Source organism: Astyanax mexicanus, chromosome 3, assembly GCF_023375975.1.
Source record: "Astyanax mexicanus isolate ESR-SI-001 chromosome 3, AstMex3_surface, whole genome shotgun sequence".
Taxonomy (NCBI): domain Eukaryota; kingdom Metazoa; phylum Chordata; class Actinopteri; order Characiformes; family Acestrorhamphidae; genus Astyanax; species Astyanax mexicanus.
The window spans coordinates 12,551,612-12,571,352 of NC_064410.1; the positions used below are offsets into that span (position 1 = coordinate 12,551,612).

At 40.7% G+C, this 19,741-nt stretch overlaps 1 protein-coding gene across 1 annotated transcript; it reads right to left on the minus strand.

The window, feature by feature from the left end:
• Positions 1-1,189: 1,189 nt before the first annotated feature.
• On the minus strand, positions 1,190-11,810 carry LOC125799422 (cathepsin D-like). The gene is made up of 9 exons (XM_049476094.1): positions 11,606-11,810; positions 10,928-11,135; positions 9,629-9,752; positions 8,149-8,267; positions 7,310-7,509; positions 4,718-4,840; positions 3,291-3,435; positions 2,004-2,102; positions 1,190-1,866 (listed from the first exon to the last, which is right to left on the minus strand). Exons 1-9 carry the CDS (start codon positions 11,671-11,673, stop codon positions 1,705-1,707), a joined length of 1,248 nt encoding a protein of 415 aa, XP_049332051.1. The 5' UTR covers positions 11,674-11,810; the 3' UTR covers positions 1,190-1,704.
• Between the last annotated feature and the right edge of the window lie 7,931 nt (positions 11,811-19,741).

Sequence of the window (19,741 nt, forward strand, 5' to 3'; positions counted from 1 at the left end):
GATTGGCCACCTGAACCCCATTGAGAATCTTTGGGATGTGATGGAGAAGACTTTGCTCAGTACTCCAAATCTTCCATCATCAATACTCAAGATCTTGGAGAAAAAATAATTCAACAGAAATAAAAACTTGCTTGCGGAAACGATACCACAGTGAATGTGTTCTGTAATCAAAGCTACAGGCGGCCGACCAAATAATAAAAGGCCAAATTTTTTGACCAGTGTGTGCTAAGTAATTTTTTCCTTAGATATATTGAAACTTTTTTTTTTTATCATATTGCTCAGCCCTATCTTAAAATTAGATGAATTAGCTAAGTATTTCATTCACAATGAATAGTTATATGAATGCCTTTAACACTGCAGTGGAATTTCATGGCCATGATATACTCTTAAAAAGTAGGTTCAGTAATGATTTAAAAAGCATCCTGTAGAATCTGAAAGCTTTTCACTGTTTCAGTTCATCCCATTTTTATTGTTTAGAATTAAAACAAAAATGTATTAAATTAACTTCATCACTTTAATAAGCTATAGTTGTTGCTGTATTATTGTGGGTTATTGTGTTTGTATTTAACACTAAAGTCCCCCAACAGGATATTGGGAAGCCTAAGTTTAGCATTACTGTTAATCATTTATCTCTGCAGCCTTCTGAAGTAAAGTTCACAAATCATCTCAGGTTTACTGAGGTCTGAATTACTCAGCTATGGAATTTCCCACTGATGGACACAATCATGTGGTAAGGTTTCGATTTATAGCACTTAAGCAAATATTGAATTAAATATTAAATGCTATATTAATCTTACACAGAAATGAGTTGCAAATGAACTCCAATTCCCAACTTTATTCTTGTTCTGCTGTGTTTTTGACTGTGCTGAGCTACAGCCTGAAGAGAGCCATGTGTCTCTGAGAAACCTCCCCTCACTTACAGTCAAATTGAATTAGCGTCACTCATTAAGATCATGCTGGATGTCATGTGATAGACTTTGTGTCTCAGAGTAGACTGAAGTAATTGGGAGGAAATGAAAAACGTGATTGGATGGAGCATGTGAGGGGGTTCAAAAGGCCATCGCTTTACCATCCCACCATTGGATACATATTTTTACCATATCGCCCGGTCCTACCAGGCTGTACAAAGGCTCTAGTACACATGTATTCACTCATTTGGATTTATTGAAGCTTTTTAATTCACAAACTCTTTCAAAACCTCATGTCTTTATTTAAATCCCACACATAGAAGCTTTTACAGTGCAAATCTTTGTAAAGGTAAAACAGGTTTAAATGGTAATACAAAAGCTGCAGGAAAACTACAGGAGTCAATTATTTTGCATAGTTTATCAAACAAACAGCAAATCAGTGCAATAATAAGAGGAACCAACAGAGCACGCTAATTTAAAGGTTTCCAACATCAAACCGCTTCATTTTAGACCTGAGAGCAGAGTCTTTCAGTTAATCAATCAACTTAAGCCCAAAGATAAGGATTTTCTATCTGAAAAACCTTAAGTTATTTCACTAAACTGAGAAATTCTGCTTTTTGAAACTAAATCTAATTTATAATAACAATTAAAATAATCAATAAAGAATAGCTTAATATAAAACTGCTTATTTTAAGAAAAAGCTTTAGTAAAGATGAAGATCACAGATCCTCTTTTTCTCCATTTTGGTTCTTTGGTTCTTCAGTGTAACAATTCTCAAATCTCAGAACTCTTCTGTTTACTTGGTGGGAGCGAATCCCACTCGGTCGTTGTCTCTGTCGAAGACGGTGTAGTATCGACCAATGAAAACGTCCCCTAGGATCCAGAGGGGGCCAGCAGGGGGCGGCACGTCCATCCCCATGAAGCCAGACAGGCAGATACTCACACCCATCTGGGTCTCCTGAAAGAGAGAGAGTGTGTAATAGTGTGTGTAATTTTGTGTTTTTCCCCCTACAACCCTTGTCAATGTTCACAGAACTAAGAAACTGGACGAGGTTTAGAGAAATGCCCAGAGGAGAGCCACTAACGGTGCGTTACCTGCACAACGTAGTCTTTGCCTGTCAGGTTGAACATCTTTCCCCCCAGACTGATGGAGACCGTGGGGAGGGAGGGAATTTTCTTGCAGTCAATGAAGTACTAGAGAAAGGAAGCAGAGGTAAACATTATTACTCCTGTGACTATAACATCCAGTAACTGCTTATGATCATCACTTATTATTTAAATAGCATAAGCTTGCTGGTGGTGTTTTATACTGTAAGACTGGTAAAGACAATCCATATTTACACTCAGTCTCTCTGTATTATTTGATTAGGCCAAAAATACTGTACAATATACCACTTGGTTCTGCTAAAGAGGATAATTCTTAGTATTTAGAAGAAAGGATAATGAAAAGTCAGATATAGGAGATCAGGGATTTGCTGTATCGACGGATGGCCAAACCGATCTAAATGATTTATGTAGAACACATACAGAACTAATCTGGATAGCTTGTGTTAACATTAATGAAACATCCCACATAAAACTTTTCACTTTATAGTATCCATCCATTCACTCCTCCTTCTGCTTCCTGTATGAATTCACTCAGTAGCTGGAGCCTGCTGTGGACCTTATATATCTGCTCAGCTTTCACATTCAAGGAATGAATTCTACAGTTAGATCTAAATGGTTTAATGCAGCTTCTGTGATGTTTTTAGAAAGTGTTTTGGGATATGAACCACGCCTCAATTTCCCGAGCTCCTCCCCCTGGTCCTATATATACACCTCGCACCTGCCTTCACCCAATCACCACCCTCATCTTCATCACTCACCTAGCTGCGAGGTGGAGACCTGGGTTGAGAACATGCAACATAATCACAGTTCCTCTCCTCGCATCGTGTAGGCGGGGTTCATTATAGCAAATTACCATGTGATGTTTACAGAATATTGTTTGTGTTTAGTTTGTGTGAGTCAGAAGAGGCCTGTGCTAAATGAAATATCATGTTCATTTGATTTGTATTTGGAAGAGTGAATGATGAAGCACTAAACAGTAGTTGGTATTATTTAAAATAAAAAATTTAAATGCCAGCTGATAGTCCTGGTGTTTGTGGGTCTCGGACAAGTGCACAGACAAGCAGTATGTGGTTTTGTTCTTAGGGGAATAAGTAGAACAAAAGCTAAACCAGTGGTGAAATATTGCTATATATCTCATAATTATATATATTTGGAAAAGACACGGTTTTCTTTATCCCTAAACTCGGGAAAAAAAGTTACATTCTATTGAGTACAGAACTGTTTTATATTATATATGAAAATAAATAAAGTATAAAATGTGTTTGGGTTTCTTACCTCCCCCATCAGCAGAGGGATGGCTCCGATGGCTTTGTTCAGAGCTCTGATCTCCTGAACCGGCCCCACGATCATGGAGGTTCCGGTGTCAGCGATCGCCTGACAGCCGCCCTTGCAGATGGTGAGGGTGCTCCCGACCTGAACCCTGCAGACCAATCAGAACACTCAGTGTGGCAGTGTGGATCATCAACACTGTCTGTAAGCTCCATAGATGACACAACAATTTCATAACTTGTATTTTTAACATTTTGTACTATTTCTAGATACTAGTTTTAGTTCCACGAAATGAAAAACATTTAATTAAATCATTTGAGTTGTTAGTCTGGTTGGAGCAGACCAGTAAAATCACAAAATACATGTTAAAATCAGCTACATTTATCTCCAGCATTAACCCAGCTTTCATATATTCTGTAAATAATGTGATATAAACGAACACACATTCACACTGTTCTGTAGTGATGCTCTCAGAATGTTCAGTATGTGTCATTTAGGGACTTTATAAATAATTAAAGTGAAGGACAGAAACTGTTAGAAACTTTACACAGCTTTTTAGAGGGGTAGAAGAGATTTATACATAATTATAAAGTCCTGGAAGATCACAGCACTGCAGCAATCTGCTGCATTAATGATTTTTAATTATTTACTAAAAGCTTAATAATTAGTTCCTGAAATGATGCACAAATCTGTGCCCAACATTGTGCAGGAACATATTCATTTAGAACTTTTCTACATTCAAACCATATTATTATAATCTAGTTGTTGTTGGGAAAAATTACAAAATAAATACGAAATGAACTTTCATTCACCACCACTGTTAAGAGCTGTAGCACTATTATCACCCTGTATATCAGGGGTGTCCAAACTACGGCACGCGGGCCATTTGCGGCCCGTTTCCTTTTTTGGAGCGGCCTGCGAGGTATTTTTGAAACAGAATGAAAGTTGGCCCGCTGTTAAGCAGATTTTTATAATGTGAGATTCAAAGTTTGAACGCTAGGTGTCAGAAACGAGTCTAAAAGCGGAGTGGGAGTGCATTTCTAGCGCAGAAAAACAGGACAAAAGAGTCTAAAAGTGGAGAGAGTCCGTATTTCTAGCGCAGAAAAACGGGGCAAAGAGTCTAAAAGTTGCCGTCATCAAGGAGTTTAATATTAAGAGACATCATGAAATTAAACCTCAATTTGAAAAATCTTGGTTTACACAACACTATCAAAGATAAAGATAGTAAGTCAAGTGAGTAAATGAAATAATCAGGAAAAAAGTATTATTTAAAGTGGTATTTCATTATTTGTTTTATTAGAGTGTGGCCCGTGACTTCAAATATATTTCTCCTTCTGGCCCCCAACAAAAAGAGTTTGGACACCCCTGCTGTAAATGAAATCACCAGATTTAAATGCAAAGATGTATGTAAGTTTGTATGTAAGTTTACGTACTCATCCATGAGGAACTGCCAGTAGGCTTTACGGGTAACGCTAACATAGTGAAGATCTCCATCAAAGTACTGCGCATCAAAACCCCCCAGCATCAGCTCACCCCCGATCTCCGCTGCAGTGTCCCTAAAGAGGAAAAAATAAAAACACACACACAGAATATAAAATTAGTGTTCTTGAGCTAATCTGATTTACTGAACATCTGAGAGCAACCTATTCTTCCACTAATGTTTGTAGAAGCAGTCTAAGCATGCCTAGGTGCTTGAAAGTGAGTCAAAATTAGTTAAAAAAATTGGATAGTTGATTGAATACTTTTGTCAATATAGTGTACATGGGCCACTATGAGCAGGAGGTCGCAGGTTCGAACCCCCGCTCATGCAGCTTTACCCTCAAGCTGCCGGCGCTCAGAGGGAGCAAAATTGACCCTGCTCTCTCCGGGTGGGTAGATGGCACTCTCTCCCCACATCACTCCTAGGGTGATGTCCACAGCACAGGGCGTCTGTGAGCTGATGTATCGGAACTAAGTCGCTGCGCTTTCCTCTGAGCACGCTGGCTGGCTTTACATGTATCGGAGGAGGCATGTGCTAGTCTTCGCCCTCCTGGTGTGTTGAGGCATTACTAGTGATAGGGGGAGTCCTAATGAGTGGGTTGGGTAATTGGCCGTGTAAATTGGGGAGAAAAATGGGTTTTACATAGATTAAGTCGGATGTAGAGTGTACTGCAATCACAGTCTTTAGCAACAGGAAAAACTGGTAGTTTGTGGTATTTGGTGAAGATCATGCAACCCTTGCCCAAAATAGCGCGTCACTGTAACGTCCAACACAGCATGATGAAGAGCAGAGATTAAATAAGTGATGTACAGAATTAGTGCTGCAGCTAAAACTCATGTTTTTGCACATTTTCCACCATTTACTCACTAATCTGATCAACTAGCAGCAGAGAGAGAAAGACCTTCCCCTACTACACAGTAAGAAGCTGTACTGTCAGTCACAGTCTCTCACACACACACACACACACAGTGTCACATGCCTGCAGCGAAACAACAACATTCTTTCTACTCAAGTCTTTCCACACTTCTCACTTTAAAAAACAGCAATGGTGAATTTCCCAAACAGAAAAGAGGATGTTCAGATAGAGGAACAGCCTGAGCTTTGAGGAACAATTGAAACTCAAACCATTCTCACACTTCTTTTAGAAATGGGTTCATGTAAGTGTTAGTGTGAGTGCAGAGGTCTAACAAAAAACTAAAATTAAACATTAACACACTCATCTTTAACTAAACTGATCTGTAAACGGTCTGTTTTAGTACATAAGGTTTAAATGATAGAAAACATGAGTAGAGCAGTAATGTTGAGTACATAATATGAATATGAATATTAACATTAAGTAGTTGAATAAAACAAGGCAATAAAGTCTAAATCTACCTTGTGAAGGAATACATTTAAGCTCATTCTAATTCCTAGGAAACAACAATAACAACATTAAGCTGTAAAATTTATACTTCAGCTGGATTAAGTGGAATAATCATCAATATTTTTACAGGGTATCTGCAGGTAAGGGGAAACCAACATTTATCCCCTTTAGAGGCTTTTCATTAAGCTTGTGATTCCTGTACTGATATTTTAAGTAAACATACATTAACAGTTTTGTGAGTTATCCGAGCCTCATGCCATCTGCCTTTAAGAGATATACTTAAGACATTTTAAGACACATTAATATATTTTTTTCCTCAAATAAATGAATGTAAGAATTTTCAAGAATGTTTTTAGCATGAAGATGGGCACCAAAACTCGAAAGAAACTGGGAAAAGGTCCAAAAATAGATGATCCTTTTATTAAATGTTGCGCTGGCTGGTCTCACATGCAGACAGACTGGAAATGACCGTCTATGGTAAAACAGTCTGCGATAAACTAAATTATTCTCATTTTAAGACCATTAAATCGACTGATATATTGATAATAGAATAGCATAACAAAGTGATAACACCTTTTAAAAGACAACTAAAATTTTAATTAATCATAGATTAATAGATCACCTGCTGCAGTCCACACAGTGTGTATGGAGCTGCAGTTACTAAAGCATTGGTCATTGTTTACTGTTATGTATGTGAACAAACAAACACAATAGATGATACTCTGTAAAGCATTTAGGATGCTCTTGTCTGGGCTACCTGGGCATCATTTCTAACAGTACAGCATAACAAAAAGTGCTGCGGTGACACTTACACAGGTGACACTCAACTTAGTCTGTGTCTCCAAAAATGCTTAAACACAACTGATTATATTTTTACTCACTAAATATTAGTACTTTCCTCGTTTAAACAACATTTTTTGCCTTTAAATGCCTTTTAAATCTCATGTTGAGTTGTTTCTATTGTTTTTAGAGATAGACGACAAACAATGGCAGAAACAATAGTTGACTAATCAAAAAAATAATCATCAGATTAGTCGACTACCGAAATAATCATTAGTTGCAGCCCTACTAAATAATTCCATTGATTTTTCTTCATAGTTTGGATGATTTTACTGTTAATCTACAATGCAGAACATTTTAAAATAATAAAAAAATAAATAAAAACACTGAGTATGAACTGACCTGTTAAAGTAGAAGGAGAAGATGTTACGGGGGAGAAGCTTGGAGGCCATGGCTGTGTCGAACACGGGTCTGACTCCATCCACAGAGATGGTGGGATAAGCCATGCCCAGCACCCCATCAAACCGCGCCACCGCAAACACGATGCCCGGCTGCTTCACCGCCTCGGCAAACTGCTGCCCGGTCACGTTTAAACCTGCCAGCTAAACACACACACAGACACAAAGACACACACAAAAACAACAAACACAAACACTTGAATAAGAACCCAGAATCCAGACCTGAACAGCATCAAGTACCGGTACCAAACGAAAGCTGATATTATTATCATAAAGACACAGTGACAGTGAAAAGATCCTGAATCTGAACAATATTAGAAAATATTCTGAAACTAAGCTTATTATTTGATGATGTTTTAATGCTAAATGTTCTTTGCAAATGTGATTTTATAAATAAATTACATACACTATATGGACAAAAGTATTGGGACACCTGTTCAGTTGTTTTTCAGCTGCCTGCGTTTCTATGGAGTCTATTGTTCAGGTAAAGCTTCCTACCCAAATTTGGAGCTTTGCTGCGAGATCTGGTTACATTCAGTGACAGAATACATTCGTGAGGTCAAGATGCTGGATGATTACCATCTCATCTTATCACCCCCCAACTGCACACCTCATCCCAAACATAAGTCCTATGAATTTGCACACCTGTGTCAACAATGAGTTCATGAGATCATTGAAAGAGGGGTCCACAAACATTTGGACATTCAGTGAATGTCTGTTTGATCCTAAGATTTTAGAAGAATAACGTAGGGATGGACTGTTCTCTAAGTGACCGTGACTCACATTAACCGTGTCCTGACTGATGAAGCCGGACAGACTGCCCCTCCCGTACCGGATAGAGAATGAAGTGCCATTCTTCACATATGTGCTGGACTTCTTAGAGTTATAGCGATGATGCAACCCTGAGACAGAAAGAGAGAGAGAAAGAGAGAGAGAGAGAGAGAGAGAGAGAGACACACAAACTATGAGAAGTCTGGTTCAGATCGCAATCCATTTTCTTTAACAACCTTACTCATCCCTTTCAAGAGTTTGTTTCTTCTGCATCCGTTCAATTCTTATTAAATGGTTTCTAGTTATCTAATATTTAAAGTAAATGCAGTCTGAAGTAGCTACTGCTGTGACCCCTGTTCATAAAGTACCTAGCTATGGAAACCCAACAGTTCAGCAGGCTATTAAACATTGTTTACAGCTGTTTAGGAGCATATATGGGGACTCCACATAGCTATAGCAAGGTTAGCTAGCTAGCATAAACATATTCACAGCCTTTTAAAGAAGAAGAGCTGAACAGAAAGTGGTGGATGGAGGTTAGAATAGGAATAGAGTTTCTAAAAACTGCAATCTTTCTGTGTTTTGCTCAAAACCCTGTTGATCAAGCCACTTTCTCCTCTTTTACTTATTACTGTGACACCCTCTAACTAAACGGGTATACTGTAAGACTAATTAACACTGTGGTAACAATCTGGATCAATGGTCTGCTTCTACGCCAGAAACTCCAACAAAAAGTAAACAAACATGGCCCCTCTCCTTTTCATTGCACAGAATAAGGTGGATAGCAGGCAGGATTTAGGTAAATGATTAGGGTGTAACTATAACGGGTCTATTGAGACTGTGATGTAACAGTTTGTAGTTGTGGAACTGGCCCATTTTACAGCTCTGTTTTGGTTCTGCTGGATGTTCTTTTAAAAAGAGTAACAATAGTGTTCAAAGTTGCATCTACTGTACTTTCTTTATTGCACTATACTCCGAAAACAAGAAGTATAGAAGTGTGTGGTTTGGGACACAGCTGACCTTAAGAAAGGAACAAACACTTAAACACTGGTCTGTTGCTACAGCCTGTAAATTGTTTAATTACTGAAATAATTTAAGAATTATTTCAGTGCACTTACAAATAATATTCAAATACTAGATTAAATAGGTGTAAAATTAAATTAATAAATTAAAATATAATCATTGGATTAATAAAGAAAAACAATTATTGTTAGGACCAGCCCTTTACATACACATCACCAGTAATTACCCTGTAAAATATTTCAGTGCTGCGACACAAATCACACCTACACTGGAAGCTAATGGGCGGCTGCTTTAGAGCCTTCTATTCTATTTTTGCATCGATTCAAAATACCTTTTGAACAAACAGGTTCTTATTATTTATGTACAAGAAAATGTGCTGAAATTATGGTCTGTGCTCATCAGCCACACAATACAAAGCAGATGCAAATGCCAACAGCAAAATGCATACAGAGAACAATTTGGGATTACTCACAGCAGGCCAGGTCAAAGAAGGAGCAGTGAACGGAGGGCACCCACAGGTTGGAGGAGCCCGTATCGAACAGCACGGTGAACTCCTGAGGGGGGGTGCCGATGCTGATCACACCGAAGTACTGCGACTGACAAAGCAGAACACAAACACAGGATGAGCCACATGCCAGCTGCACAGAGGTGTGGACACAGGCTGATATACATGTGAAACATCATTGAAAGTGTTCAGAAACGACAAGAACCAACGCGGTCTTTAATAGACATGTAACTAGGGGGGTAAGAAAATATTGATATTGTATTGTTAGTGCTTCATTACTCTATATCAGGGATGGGCAACTTCCATGATGGAGAGGGCCACATTTTTTTCAGCATGACCATTGGAGGGCCACATGACCTCGCACTTCAAATAATTGAATATGAAAAACGCTACAAATTATTTTCAATAAGAACAAATTTTATATGAATTAATATCTGTATGTTTACAGCACCAACATTTATCAACAACTATTTTCTGCATATTAATGCATTTTAATACGGCAAAAGACAAACCGTTTGCTTAAAAAAAGTGCAAAAAGGAAGTCCTTCATATCAAAGAACAAAAAGTTTGCTTAAAAAAACTGATTGCAAATACAGTAGTTCCTCTGTGTAAAATAAGTTCATTATAACAAGTCCTTCATAAGCAACAAGGACAAAATATTTGCTTATAAAAGTGCAAAAGGCATTTGAACTCATTTATAACAAAGAACAAAAAAGATTTAAAAACTGATTGCAAATAGCTCATTCAATAATAGCAGAAAACTAGACCACAGAGGCCCAACATTTATTGAAGCTAATGATGAATGTTTGGCAGCGCCCTCTAGCGGTCAAAAGTAGAATTACGTTTTTTTTTTTTTTTTTTTTTTTAATTATGAAATTATGAAATTATTTTTGATCTATTCGCGGGCCGCACTGAGTGATGACGAGGGCCGTGTGCGGCCCCCGGGCCGCCAGTTGCCCATCCCTGCTCTATATGATGCCGCCATAATCAAATAAATAGGGTAAACCTGCAGTGAAGAATATCTGCGGTTACATTTTGTAAAACTGAAACCAATAAACCCATAATTCCTGGTATTTGCTTAATTATAAGTTTGTTATCCTCTTTAGTAACACAGATGCAGTGAAGAATTGCCTTGTGATATATTTAGTATCACGGAATCACAGTATTGTGATATCATCGGTAACATATCATGATATAACGCGCCCATCATTTTAAGGTTGCTGTTTGCGTGGATATGTGTGGAAAGCTGCTGCTACTGCTGCTTACATCCATGAAGTTGGTGAGTTTCTCTGCAGGGGGAGGTGGAGGGGTGGTGGTTGCTGGGGTATGGGTGGTGGTTGCTGCGGTGGAGGTGGTGGGCTCCTCCTGCCAGGCTGTCTCTGCAGCGGCTCTGCTCCTGGCCTTCAGCTCCTCGATAGTCAGGCCGTTGTCAGCCAGCAGGCGGCGCACCGAGCGCGTTTTGTGCAGGGGAATTCTACACAACAAACAGAGGGTTTTATCAGCCTCGACACAAATTAACCACGTTTTAAAACCATTTATCAGGTTTAGAGGTGGATATTTTATCTGAATAAGCTGAATACAGAGTCATGTTCGTTCACAGCAACAGCCAGAGTGCTTAGTTTGCTTCTGTTTGGTAGTTTTTGTAGTTTGTAATTCGAATTTTACGTTCCACCTTAAATGTGCACCAACTGCTCGGGAGCGCCTGCAGCTGCCAAACTGTAATTTGATGGTAACTGCGGTCGCATTTAAGGTGGAACGGGCAATTCGAAAAACAAGCTGTTTTACTTCCTTTTAGTAATAGGCGAAGTGTTAAAAGATATGTACGTGTAGCATTTAATTAGCTTCCGTCAACATATTTCACTAAAAATAGCAAAGAAACATTAAAATCCCATTACTGTTCGGTTAACATTAATCATTTAGTCATTTAAGCTAGTTAAAACCTACCTGATGACTGCATCGCTGTAGACAACTAACAGCAGCACCAAACCCAAAAACCGACCAAATCCAGCCATGCTTTCTTCTTTTTCTGCTCAAAACTGATGATATTTCACTTCTAGCTACTAATATACCCTTCTGTGTGCGCTGTGGCGCACAAGTGAATGTTAAACCAGCGCCGGTTTATGGAGAGATGCTCACTTCCTATTTCCCTGTTATATCAGAAAGTGCTGCAGTCCGCTAGAGGGAGCCCGCGAGGGAGCACGCAGTGAATGGGGGTCAATGGAGCTACATGGCTAAAACCCTGAAATTAAAAACAGGCTACATGTTCATGATATTCGTTTAATTTTAAAGGAATAAAAAAAAGCATATTTGCATTTTCCATAATTCTACAGCAAACAGGTTTTATGCTCTAAATACACTGCATTACTGCTACTGTGACTGAGCTGATGCTGCAGATAAAAGCTCAATCCCATTTCTCTTTTGTACCCTTCCCCTAAGAACAGAGTAACAAGGTAAAGGGGTGAAATCCACCTCAAAATAATTGGAACAATCCTTGAAGCCCCAGATACAAATACAGCTCTGTAAAAAAATTAAGAGACCACTTCAAAATAATCAGTTTCTCTAATTTAACTATCTATATGTTTGAGTAAAATAAACATTGTGGTTGTATTCTATAAACTACAACACACTGTGGCTTGTACACGTCTGCAGGTCTCCATTGAACATTAGACAACCTGAAAAAATGATCTTACTCCAGTCCTCTATGGTCCAATCCTTATGGTCTTTTGCAGACTTCAGTCTGGCTCTTCTTTGGTTCTCATCGAAGAAGGTCCTTTGTCCTGCCTTTAAAATATTGTTTTAAACTGTCCTTTCCATGCACTTCACCCCAACTGCCATTTGCCATTCTTTTTATAGGTCACTTGATGTCATCGTGCGGCTGCAGACTGACATTCAAATAAGTTATTGGTCAATCTCCAGACTTGATCCCCATTGAAACACCTCTGAATCCAGTCATGTAAGATGTAAGTTGGTCACAACCCATCAAACAAAGCTGAACTGCTTCTAAATTAATATGAACTTGTTTTCTTTGAATTTTTATAGGTTTGAAAACATTGTGCCTTTTGACCATTTCTCATTTTCTGCAAATAAATGCTCTAAATGACAATATTCGTATTTGTAACTTGGGAGAAATGTTGTAAGTGGTTTATAGAATAAAACCACAATGTTTATTTAACTTAAATATATTTATAAATAGTAACATGAGAGAAACCGATCATTTTGAAGTGGTCTCTAAAAGCTAAAGTTTGCTGCTGGTTACCTAGTTCTCATTTCTTCAGAAAGGGTGCAGGAGGTGCTGCATTGGATAATTATTGTCCATTCCTTATTTTTTGTGATGGGGAGCCCAAATTGCTTTTATTGTATTTTATTTTATATATTTTTTCTTAAATGATTTAAGATGGAATGGGAAAAAACATGATAAAGCCATAAAACATGGAAATTACACAGTACACTATGGTAATATAGTGGGTACCATCATTTTTAACAAGGAAAATACTCAAATTCATAGGTTTCTATGGACGCTTGTCCTGCCATCTTGTCAGTGATTCTTATTTCCCTCTGTTTTAAGTGAACCTCTGAAAAAATAATGTTTAAAGAGCCACATACCTCTAACACTTCTGTCTATCTCTTCAACTAAAGAAGAATCGGGACCCCTACCCCTAGGTGTGCACACGCAATAGAGGGGTAGGGCAAAGTGGTAAGGCCAAAGAGTATAGATAAATACAGAGCACATTTAAAAGACTTATAACTGGACCATGTCTTCTGTACCGAAGCATGTGATATTGTTCTATGTTAAGATTTTTAATGTTATTTTTATTTTTTAGTTTAAAAACTATAATTCACGCATAAACTCTAAATTTGGTCATTTGCTCCATACGAATCTATTTATTTTGGACTCACTCGCGGGCGCCCTCTGCTGTCTGATGATCCCCGCACACATTTTTCAGTGGATTTTCTCTCTGTAAAAGTTCTCTGGTGTCACGAGAAGACAGATGGGGGCGTTCAAATCCACACACTACCTCACACTGTAGGCTACTGAGTGTTTAGGATGCTTGTTAGTAGGGTAGTGTGCGTTTCTGAATGCAGCCACAGTTACCGTCATTATCGTAAGAACTGGAACCTCGGGCGGAGCTGCAAACCTAGAAATAAGGGCTCCGTCTTTTGCTCCGCCTCTCGTCCTGTCTGATTGGTGGATTCGTGTGTCTGTCATCACCTACCTTTCTGTTATTGGTTGATTCGCTTTTAAGTTTTGTGTGACAGAACCAATTAGAAACACAGATCATCACTAAGGACCCATCCCTCAACATGTCAATCTTCATTAGAAAAAGCCGCGTGTAAACATTTTCTGTAGTATATTTGGAAAAAGCAGAGGATAAACAGCAGATTATAAAGGGAACTAGAAAAGGCAAAGTTCGTGAACGAACTTTAAGTTGGCTTGGAAAAGTACGCTAATAACGTTGAAAAGTTAAAATGATTGCTAAGTGGTTGCTAGGTAGTTGTGATCATTACTAAAGTGGTTGCTAAGCGTTTGCTAGGCAGTTGCTAACGTTTTCCAGGTGGTTGCTTAGGTGTTGCTAAGCAGTTGCTAGGCAGTTGCTAACGTATTCCACACGGTTGCTAAGCAGTTGCTAACGTTTTCCAAGTGGTGGCTAAAGTATAGCTAACTGGTTGCTAGGCAGTTGCTATCATTTCTAAAGTGGTTGCTAAGCAGTTGCTAGGCAGTTGCTAACATATTCCACATGGTTGCTAAGTGGTTGCTAGGCAGTTGCTAACATTTTCCAGGTGGCTGATAAGATGTTGTTAAGTGGTTGCTAGGCAGTTGCTATAATTTCTAAAGTGGTTGCTAGGCAGTTGCTATAATTTCTAAAGTGGTTGCTAGGCAGTTGCTAACGTTTTCCTAGTGGTTGCTAAGGTGTTGCTAAGTGGTTGCTAGGCAGTTGCTATCATTACTAAAGTGGTTGCTAAGTGGTTGCTAGGCAGTTGCTAACGTTTCCCTAGTGGTTGCTAAGGTGTTGCTAAGTGGTTGCTAGGCAGTTGCTATCATTACTAAAGTGGTTGCTAAGTGGTTGCTAGGCAGTTGCTAACGTTTTCCTAGTGGTTGCTAAGGTGTTGCGAAGTGGTTGCTAGGCAGTTGCTATCATTTCTAAAGTGGTTGCTAAGTGGTTGCTAGGCAGTTGCTAACGTTTTCCAAGTGGTTGCTAAGGTGTAGCTAACTGGTTGCTAGGCAGTTGCTATAATTTCTAAAGTGGTTGCTAGGCAGTTGCTAACGTTTTCCTAGTGGTTGCTAAGGTGTTGCTAAGTGGTTGCTAGGCAGTTGCTATCATTACTAAAGTGGTTGCTAAGTGGTTGCTAGGCAGTTGCTAACGTTTTCCTAGTGGTTGCTAAGGTGTTGCTAAGTGGTTGCTAGGCAGTTGCTATCGGTTCTAAAGTGGTTGCTAAGCAGTTGCTAGGCAGTTGCTAACATATTCCACATGGTTGCTAAGTGGTTGCTAGGCAGTTGCTATAATTTCTAAAGTGGTTGCTAGGCAGTTTCTAACGTTTCCCTAGTGGTTGCTAAGGTGTTGCTAAGTGGTTGCTAGGCAGTTGCTATCATTACTAAAGTGGTTGCTAAGTGGTTGCTAGGCAGTTGCTAACGTTTTCCTAGTGGTTGCTAAGGTGTTGCGAAGTGGTTGCTAGGCAGTTGCTATCATTTCTAAAGTGGTTGCTAAGTGGTTGCTAGGCAGTTGCTAACGTTTTCCAAGTGGTTGCTAAGGTGTAGCTAACTGGTTGCTAGGCAGTTGCTATAATTTCTAAAGTGGTTGCTAGGCAGTTGCTAACGTTTTCCTAGTGGTTGCTAAGGTGTTGCTAAGTGGTTGCTAGGCAGTTGCTATCATTACTAAAGTGGTTGCTAAGTGGTTGCTAGGCAGTTGCTAACGTTTTCCTAGTGGTTGCTAAGGTGTTGCTAAGTGGTTGCTAGGCAGTTGCTATCGGTTCTAAAGTGGTTGCTAAGCAGTTGCTAGGCAGTTGCTAACATATTCCACATGGTTGCTAAGTGGTTGCTAGGCAGTTGCTATAATTTCTAAAGTGGTTGCTAGGCAGTTTCTAACGTTTCCCTAGTGGTTGCTAAGGTGTTGCTAAGTGGTTGATAGGCAGTTGCTATCATTACTAATGTGGTTGCTAAGCAGTTGCTAACGTTTTCCTAGTGGTTGCTAAGGTGTTGCTAAGTGGTTGCTAGGCAGTTGCTATCATTACTAAAGTGGTTGCTAAGTGGTTGCAAGGCAGTTACTAACGTTTTCCTAGTGGTTGCTAAGGTGTTGCTAAGTGGTTGCTAGGCAGTTGCTAACGTTTTCCTAGTGGTTGCTAAGGTGTTGCTAAGTGGTTGCTAGGCAGTTGCTATCATTTCTAAAGTGGTTGCTAAGTGGTTGCTAGGCAGTTGCTAACGTTTTCCAAGTGGTTGCTAAGGTGTAGCTAACTGGTTGCTAGGCAGTTGCTATCATTTTTAAAGTATTTGCTAGGCAGTTGCCAACACATTCCACATAGTTGCTAAGTGGTTGCTAGACAGTTTGCTATCATTTCTAAAGTGGTTGCTAAGCGGTTGCTAGGCAGTTGCTAACCTTTTCCAGGTGGTTGCTAAGGTGTAGCTAACTGGTTGCTAGGCAGTTGCTAACGTATTCCACATGGTTGCTAAGTAGTTGCCAAGTGGTTGCTAGGCAGTTGCTAACGTTTTCCAGGTGGTTGCTAAGGTGTTGCTAACTGGTTGCTAGGCAGTTGCCATCATTTCTAAAGTGGTTGCTAAATGGTTGCTAGGCAGTTGCTAACATTTTCCAGGTGGTTGCTAAGGTGTAGCTAACTGGTTGCTAGGCAGCTGCTATTATTTTTAAAGTAGTTGCTAGGCAGTTGCTAACGTATTCCACATGGTTGCTAAGTGGTTGCTAGACAGTTGCTATCATTTCTAAAGTGGTTGCTAAGTGGTTGCTAGGCAGTTGCTAACGTTTTCCGGGTGGTTGCTAAGGCAGTTGCTAAGGCAGCAGCTAACTGGTTGCTAGGCAGTTGCTATCAATTTAAAGTAGTTGCTAGGCAGTTGCCAACATATTCCAAATGGTTGCTAAGTGGTTGCTAGACAGTTGCTGTCATTTCTAAAGTGGTTGCTAAGCAGTTGCTAGGCAGTTGCTAACGTTTTCCAGGTGGTTGCTAACTGGTTGCTAGGCAGTTGCTAATTTATTCCACATGGTTGCTACGTGGTTGCTAGGCAGTTTCTAATATTTTCCAGGTGGTTGCTAAGGTGTTGCAAGGCAGTTGCCATCATTTATAAAGTGGTTGCTAAGTGGTTGCTAGGCAGTTGCTAAAGTTTTCCAGGTGGTTGCTAAGGTGGTTGCTAAGCAGTTAATAGGTGGTTGCAAAGCCCTGACTGGGGTGCCGGGGTGTCCAAACTTTTGAGTGATAGCTGCTCCATACAGCAGCTCCTCCATACACTCACAGTACTGGAGGAGCAGGGGAGAGAAGGGGTTCCGTGCGCAGAGCTGCTCGTGTGTGAGATGGAACTCTGGTCCCCCCATTCATTTCTATGGGGCAACTTCGTACGACATTTGTACGAAATCCGTACGACATATCGTTTCGTAAAGCATATTTTCGGAAAGAACTCACTAAGTTCTATAGACCATCCGAATTTCGTCTTCGTATCTCAAAAATTGTGACGCTCACAGCCATTCAAAATTCTTCTAGTTCATTGTCTATGGAAAAAAGGGCGTACGTTTACGAAGTTTTTACGAAAATCGTACGATGTATCGCTCCAAAAAGCACAAGCACACCCCGCGGCTATAAGTTCTACCATTGTGTGAAGTTTCGTGGTTCTAGCTCGAAAGCTCTAGGAGGAGTAGTTGTTTATAAAACGTGGCGAGAATAATAATAATAATAATAATAACTAGATTGCAGTTCCTACAGAAACTGCGAGTGTGATTGCAGTGCTGGCTGGTATCTGCTGTGGTGTTGCTAAGGTGTTGCTAAGTGGTTGCTAAGGTGTGGCTATGGTATCCGGGGTGGTTGCTAAGGTGTTGCTAAGTGGTTGCTAGGTGGTTGCTAAGGTGTTGCTAGGCAGTTGCTAAGGTGTTGCTATGGTATCTGGGGTGGTTGCTAAGGTGTTGCTAGGTGGTTGCTAAGGTGTTGCTAGGCGGTTGCTAAGGTGTTGCTATGGTATCCGGGGTGGTTGCTAAGGTGTTGCTAGGTGGTTGCTAAGTTGTTGCTAGGCGGTTGCTAAGGTGTTGCTATGGTATCCGGGGTGGTTGCTAAGGTGTTGCTAGGTGGTTGCTAGGGTGTTGCTAGGCGGTTGCTAAGGTGTTGCTATGGTATCCGGGGTGGTTGCTAAGGTGTTGCTAGGTGGTTGCTAGGTGGTTGCTAGGGTGTTGCTAGGCGGTTGCTAAGGTGTTGCTATGGTATCCGGGGTGGTTGCTAAGGTGTTGCTAGGTGGTTGCTAGGTGGTTGCTAGGGTGTTGCTAGGCGGTTGCTAAGGTGTTGCTATGGTATCCAGGGTGGTTGCTAAGGTGTTGCTAGGTGGTTGCTAGGGTGTTGCTAGGCGGTTGCTAAGGTGTTGCTATGGTATCCAGGGTGGTTGCTAAGGTGTTGCTAGGTGGTTGCTAGGTGGTTGCTAGGGTGTTGCTAGGCGGTTGCTAAGGTGTTGCTATGGTATCCGGGGTGGTTGCTAAGGTGTTGCTAGGTGGTTGCTAGGTGGTTGCTAGGGTGTTGCTAGGCGGTTGCTAAGGTGTTGCTATGGTATCCGGGGTGGTTGCTAAGGTGTTGCTAGGTGGTTGCTAGGTGGTTGCTAGGGTGTTGCTAGGCGGTTGCTAAGGTGTTGCTATGGTATCCGGGGTGGTTGCTAAGGTGTTGCTAGGTGGTTGCTAGGGTGTTGCTAGGCGGTTGCTAAGGTGTTGCTATGGTATCCGGGGTGGTTGCTAAGGTGTTGCTAGGTGGTTGCTAGGTGGTTGCTAGGGTGTTGCTAGGCGGTTGCTAAGGTGTTGCTATGGTATCCGGGGTGGTTGCTAAGGTGTTGCTAAGTGGTTGCTAGGTGGTTGCTAGGGTGTTGCTAGGCGGTTGCTAAGGTGTTGCTATGGTATCTGGGGTGGTTGCTAAGGTGTTGCTAGATGGTTGCTAGGTGGTTGCTATGGTGTTGCTAGGCGGTTGCTAAGGTGTTGCTATGGTATCCAGGGTGGTTGCTATGGTGTTTCTAGGTGGTTGCTAGGTGATGTATATGCATAAATTTGATTAAATGGTGTTTGCACGTTGCTACGCAACGTGCAAATACATCAATCAGCTATGCACGCTAGGTTGCTCTGGCCGTTCGGGGGTGTCCAAACTTTTGACCCGTGGCTCCATTACACACAGTACTGGGGGGCCGGGGTGTCCAAACTTTTGACCCGTGGCTCCATTACACACAGTACTGGGGGGCCGGGGTGTCCAAACTTTTGACCTAATGCTGTTTTATCCCATAGCTGCTCCATACACTCACAGTACTGGAGTTCTAGCTACCTGTCCTTCGATCTAGCTGCCGTCCTCCGATTGGCCCCATTCATTCCAATGGGGCCACTTCGTACGACATTCGTACGAAATCCGTACGTCGTAACTTTTCGTAACGCATATTTTCGGAAAGAGCTCAATAAGTTCTACAGGTCCTCAATTGGTTTCATCTTAGTATTTCAAAAATTGCGACGTCCACGGGCGTGCAAAGTTCTGCCCATTCATTTTCTATGGGCAAAAAAACGCGTACTTACGAAGTTTTTACGAAAAACGTAAGTCCGATCGGAAAGCTGTATACAAGCCCACCATTCCCGATATGGACGCACGTTTTCTCTTTTGAACGAAGTCGATATTTCGAAAACTGCGGCACTAGTTAACCGGACAAAAAACAGGTGGAATAATAATAATAACTAGATTGCAGTTCCTACAGAAACTGCGAGTGTGATTGCAGTGCTGGCTGGTATCTGCTATGGTGTTGCTAAGGTGTTGCTATGGTATCCGGGGTGGTTGCTAAGGTGTTGCTAGGTGGTTGCTAGGGTGTTGCTAGGCGGTTGCTAAGGTGTTGCTATGGTATCCGGGGTGGTTGCTAAGGTGTTG